The 5,473-nt window shown below is 53.1% G+C and overlaps 1 protein-coding gene across 1 annotated transcript; it reads left to right on the top strand.

Moving 5' to 3' along the window:
* Positions 1 to 1,102: 1,102 nt before the first annotated feature.
* Positions 1,103 to 4,193, top strand: LOC124678502 (leucine-rich repeat receptor-like serine/threonine-protein kinase At1g17230). The gene is made up of 3 exons (XM_047214378.1): positions 1,103 to 3,248; positions 3,438 to 3,828; positions 4,021 to 4,193. Exons 1-2 carry the CDS (start codon positions 1,118 to 1,120, stop codon positions 3,824 to 3,826), a joined length of 2,520 nt encoding a protein of 839 aa, XP_047070334.1. The 5' UTR covers positions 1,103 to 1,117; the 3' UTR covers positions 3,827 to 3,828; positions 4,021 to 4,193.
* Positions 4,194 to 5,473: the final 1,280 nt, after the last annotated feature.

Here is a 5,473-nt window from a genome sequence, read left to right as displayed (position 1 = left end):
GCGCCCGTGCCCACATCACAGTGCACGCCCCGCCTTAAAAAGCTTCACCTCTCTTCTTCTAGCCCCCTACAACCTCCCTCCCTGCAGCTCCCACTCACTACATATCGGGATTGCGCGCGCGACTAGTGACTAGTGCCACCCACCTCGCCCTGCTCGCCCATGGCCGACTGTCGCACTGGGTGGGAAAGGAGGTCCATGGCACTCTGTTTCTTGCCACAAGTCTAGTGCGTGCCTTGCTGTGCTGCCCGAGGCCCTCCCAGCTCCTGGGTTTGTTTCTTCCACTGGAGTTTGTCAGTCTGCGGCAATGGCAACCATGGCGCGGTTCTTGCTCCTCGTGGCCCTCTTTGCTGCCGTGGGCTCGGCTGTGACAGCGGCGGAGCAAATGGAGAGTAGTAGCCCGGAGGCGGCGGCGGCGCTGCGGGAGTTTAAGAGCGCGCTGGTGGACATCGACGGGCGCCTGCCCAGTTGGGACGACGCGGCGGGTGGCGGCGGGCCGTGCCAGTGGCCTGGCATTACCTGCTCCGCCGCAAGCGAGATCACGGGCGTCACGCTCCACGGGCTCGGCCTCAGTGGCGCGCTCTCCGCCGCCGTCTGCGCGCTCCCGCGCCTCGGCGTCCTCAACGTGTCCAAGAACGCGCTGTCCGGCCCAGTCCCCGCGGGGCTCGCCGCGTGCCGCGCGCTCGAGGTGCTCGACCTCAGCACCAACTCCTTCCACGGCGCCATCCCCCAAGAGCTCTGCGGCTTCCCGTACCTCCGCCGCCTCTTCCTCAGCGAGAACCTCCTCTTCGGGGAGATCCCCGCCGGCATCGGCAACCTCACCGCCCTCGAGGAGCTCGTCATCTACAGCAACAACCTCACCGGCGGGATCCCCGCGTCCGTCCGCGCGCTCCAGCGCCTCCGCATCGTCCGCGCGGGGCTCAACGACCTCTCCGGCCCGATCCCCGTCGAGATCACCGAGTGCGCCAGACTCGAGGTGCTCGGGCTCGCGCAGAACAGCCTCGCCGGGCCGCTGCCCCGCGAGCTCTGCCGGCTCAAGAACCTCACCACATTGATCCTCTGGCAGAACGCCCTCACCGGCGACATCCCGCCGGAGCTCGGGAACTGCACGAACCTCGAGATGCTCGCCTTGAACGACAACGCCTTCACCGGCGGCGTCCCGAGGGAGCTCGGCGCGCTCTCTATGCTCCACAAGCTCTACATTTACCGGAACCAGCTCGACGGCACCATCCCAAAGGAGCTTGGGAGCTTGCAGAGCGCTGTGGAGATTGACCTGTCGGAGAACAAGCTCGCTGGAGTCATCCCCCGTGAGCTTGGGAACATACAGACCCTCCGGCTGCTCCACCTCTTCGAGAACCGCCTGCAAGGTGGCATCCCGCCGGAGCTCGGCCAGCTGAGTGTCATAAGGAGAATAGACCTGTCCATCAACAACCTCACCGGCGCAATTCCCATGGAATTTCAGAACCTCACTGGCTTGGAGTACCTGCAGCTGTTTGACAACCAAATCCATGGTGCCATCCCTCCTTTGCTGGGAGCAAGCAGCGCACTCTCGGTGCTCGACTTGTCGGACAACCGGTTGACGGGTACCATCCCCCCTCACCTCTGCAGGTACCAGAAGCTCATCTTCTTGAGCCTGGGGTCGAACCGTCTCATCGGTAATATCCCTCCGGGTGTCAAGGCTTGCAAGACCCTAACGCAGCTCCGGTTGGGAGGCAACATGCTAACTGGGAGCCTGCCCGTCGAGCTGTCACTGATGCAGAATCTCTCGGCGCTTGAGATGAACCAGAACCGGTTCTCTGGCCCGATACCACCTGAGATCGGCAAGTTCAGGAGCATAGAGAGGCTGATCTTGTCGGATAATTACTTTGTCGGACAGATGCCTGCTGGCATTGGCAACCTGACGGAGCTTGTCGCCTTCAATATATCATCGAACCAGCTCAACGGACCGATTCCCCGGGAGCTGGGAAGGTGTACAAAGTTGCAGAGGCTTGATCTCAGCAGAAACTCCTTCACCGGCCTCATTCCTCAGGAGCTTGGCACATTAGTGAACCTGGAGCAGCTGAAGCTATCTGACAATAGTCTGAATGGTACCATTCCAAGAAGTTTTGGAGGCCTTGCCCGGCTCACAGAGCTGCAGATGGGAGGCAACTGCCTGTCTGGTCATGTGCCGGTTGAGCTTGGCAAACTCAATACCCTCCAGATTGCTCTAAATGTCAGCTACAACATGCTATCTGGGGAGATCCCAACTCAACTAGGGAACTTGCGCATGCTGGAGTACCTATTCTTGAACAACAATGAGCTTGAAGGAGAGGTTCCTTCCTCATTCAGTGAACTCTCAAGCCTTATGGAGTGCAACCTTTCTTACAATAATCTTGTTGGGTCACTTCCCAGCACTACACTGTTTGAGCACCTGGACAGCAGCAACTTCCTTGGGAATGATGGTCTCTGTGGTATCAAAGGCAGAGCTTGTCCAGCTTCGTCAAAGTCATCCTATGCAAGCAGGGAAGCAACAGCGCGGAAGAAGCGGTTTCTCAGAGAGAAGATCATCAGCATTGCCTCCATCGTCATCATATTAGTTTCGTTGGTGCTGATTGCAGTTGTTTGCTGGCTTTTAAAATCCAAGATACCGAAGCTTGTATCCAGTGAGGAGCGCAAGGCTGGGTTCTCTGGTCCTCACTACTTTCTCAAGGAGCGAATAACCTATCCGGAGCTTTTGAAAGTGACCGAGAGCTTCTCAGAGAGTGCTGTCATTGGAAGGGGTGCTTGTGGTATAGTTTATAAGGCTGTCATGCCTGATGGTCGGCGAATTGCAGTTAAGATGCTCAAGTGTCAGGGAGAAGGCTCCAATGTAGATAAAAGCTTTCGAGCCGAGATAACTACCCTTGCAAATGTCAGGCACCGCAACATCGTCAAACTATATGGTTTCTGCTCCAACCAGGACTCCAACCTTATACTGTATGAGTACATGGAAAATGGTAGCCTTGGAGAGTTGCTTCACGGTAGCAAGGACGCGTACCTGCTGGACTGGGACACCAGGTATCGTGTCGCCTTTGGGGCTGCTGAAGGCCTACGATATCTTCACAGTGATTGCAAACCAAAGGTGATTCACCGTGACATTAAGTCCAATAATATACTGCTCGATGACATGATGGAGGCTCATGTGGGAGACTTCGGTTTGGCAAAAATTATTGACATTTCCAACAGCAGAACAATGTCCGCTGTAGCCGGTTCATATGGTTACATTGCCCCAGGTTCGATCTTCATTGCACTAGGAATTACAGTTAAAGCTCAAACTTTTTTGTCAGCATAGTTTCATTTGCTTTCGTATACCATATAGCATGCATGCAGACAAAGCTTATATGGTCCTGCAAGTTGATGCATAAAAAGATCGGTTTCTTAAGCAGTTTATGGATTCTAATTATGCTGTTCTTGTGATGCAGAGTATGCTTTCACCATGAAGGTTACTGAAAAGTGCGATATCTACAGTTTCGGGGTGGTTTTGTTGGAACTAGTGACCGGGCAATGTGCAATTCAGCCTCTTGAGAAAGGAGGAGATCTTGTCAATTTGGTGAGGCGGACAATGAATAGCACGGCACCAAATTCGGAAGTTTTCGACAACAGACTCAATCTGCACTCAAAGAGGGTTGTGGAAGAAATGACTCTGGTACTGAAGATTGCATTGTTCTGCACCAGTGAATCACCATTAGATAGGCCTAGCATGCGAGAAGTGATATCCATGTTGATCGATGCTCGAGCCTCCTCTTGTGATTCATTCTCATCTCCAGCATCGGAGCCAGCTACCGAAGATGATTCTCCTTTTAAGGTTTAGAGGTGAGATGAAGTGATCTTATGGTTATGTTAAGGAGCCCAACAAGTGATCCAGCTCCCATCTTTATTTTTGTTCTGTGATCAGATAATGCAGCACCACCAAATTTTCAGTTATTTTTGCCAGAATTTTTGTTTAACTTCTAATATTACATGAGAAAAAAATGCTCACATGATGTGTTTCTTCTTGCTTGGCAGGCAAACATCTTCAAGCTTTTACCACTCATCTATCCAGGGAGTATTCAATGATTAAGTTGATAGCTGAAGACCATTTAGTGTATGTCCTGAGCTTCTGGAAGCCGTCTCTTTACGTGGCTTCCCAATGAAAAAGGACATCATCTTTCTGATTTCTGAGCAAGATAAAGTCCCCAGGCAGGTGGGAAATTTCTGGATTTAACCACTGGTTGAAGCATTTAAGGTTGAATATTCTTACTTCAGCTACAGCTCTTCCAGTGGAGGCAAATAATTCAAGCTGTTCGTTTCATGGGACACCCCAGGATAGGTAGATAGGTTCAGGTCTGAAAGTTAAACAGATCCACTGGCCTAAGGATGGTACAGTAGGATTAGCACTGCATTGCACATATTGCCATAGACTCACTTGACATCTGGTACATGTTACTATTAAGGTACTGAGATCACCATCAAAATAACAAATGGACAAGATTCTGAACTAACTGAAGATAGCTCGCTTGCCTTTTATAGTACGCGCTTCAGAATACTAATGATAGCTGTAATGTAGACTGTAAAAGGGAATACATTACTCTTTTTTTGAATGGTATGTATTCTCCGTATATAATTAACATGGAGAATCTCACTATTTAGGCACATATTTTACTTTCATGATACTACAAAGTCCTGCATCTGTGTTCCAAAGGAGTGGTTATATGCCTGATGAAAAAGAAAATTTCTCCCTCAAAAGAGAGAAGAAAAGAGTAATCTCTTCTGAGAAAGCTCAAGCACCAAAACTCCAGAAACATTTTTGCGTGTAAAGATCTTTTGCAGCACATGTATGTTATGTGTTGTAAGAGCATCTCCAGCCGCGTCCCCCAAAGTGTCCCCCAAAGGGATTTGGGGCGCGCCGGACAAAAAAACCGTTCCAGCCGCGTCCCCCAAAGCCCATTTTTGTCCGGCGCGCCCCCATACGGTGTCCGGCGTCCCGAGCCCGTCCCCGTCCCACCGGGGACGCCGGACACAACGAAAAGCGAGGCGGGGAGTGGCGGGGCCGACTCGTCAGCGGCACAATAAATTTTTAACCTAACCGTCGCCTACCTCGCGACGGAAGTTATTGGCGGTGCAGTTCCCGCGGCGACGCGTCCCGTCGCGCCTAGCTCCGCGTGCCGGCGTTAATGCGCGCCACCGCTCCCCCGCCTCCCTCCGGCCTATAAAAGGGCCGCCTCTCATCGTCCCTCTCACACACAAACCCTAGCGCCTCTCTCCCAAACCCTAGCCGCCACCATCTCAACAAGACTCGACGCTATGTCCGGTAGAGGCGGAGGCCGACCTCACGGCCGTGGTCGTGGTCGTGGTCGTGGCCGCGGCGAGCCGAACGCTCGCCGTCGCCTTCCACGCCGCCGCTTCATCATCGTCGGAGATGGACGTGGAGCCGGACGTGCGGTTCGAGTTCGTCCTCGTCCTCAAGGGCGACTCGCGC

This window comes from Lolium rigidum, chromosome 7, assembly GCF_022539505.1.
Source record: "Lolium rigidum isolate FL_2022 chromosome 7, APGP_CSIRO_Lrig_0.1, whole genome shotgun sequence".
NCBI lineage: Eukaryota > Viridiplantae > Streptophyta > Magnoliopsida > Poales > Poaceae > Lolium > Lolium rigidum.
This window is presented reverse-complemented; position numbering and strand designations above follow the sequence as displayed.

Excerpts from the sequence above, each read along its gene's own strand:
- LOC124678502 (XM_047214378.1), top strand. The coding sequence starts at position 1,118 with ATGCTCGCCTTGAACGACAACGCCTTCACCGGCGGCGTCCCGAGGGAG. Across the intron at positions 3,249-3,437 it reads ATATGGTTACATTGCCCCAG|AGTATGCTTTCACCATGAAG; the intron begins GTTCGATCTTCA and ends CTTGTGATGCAG.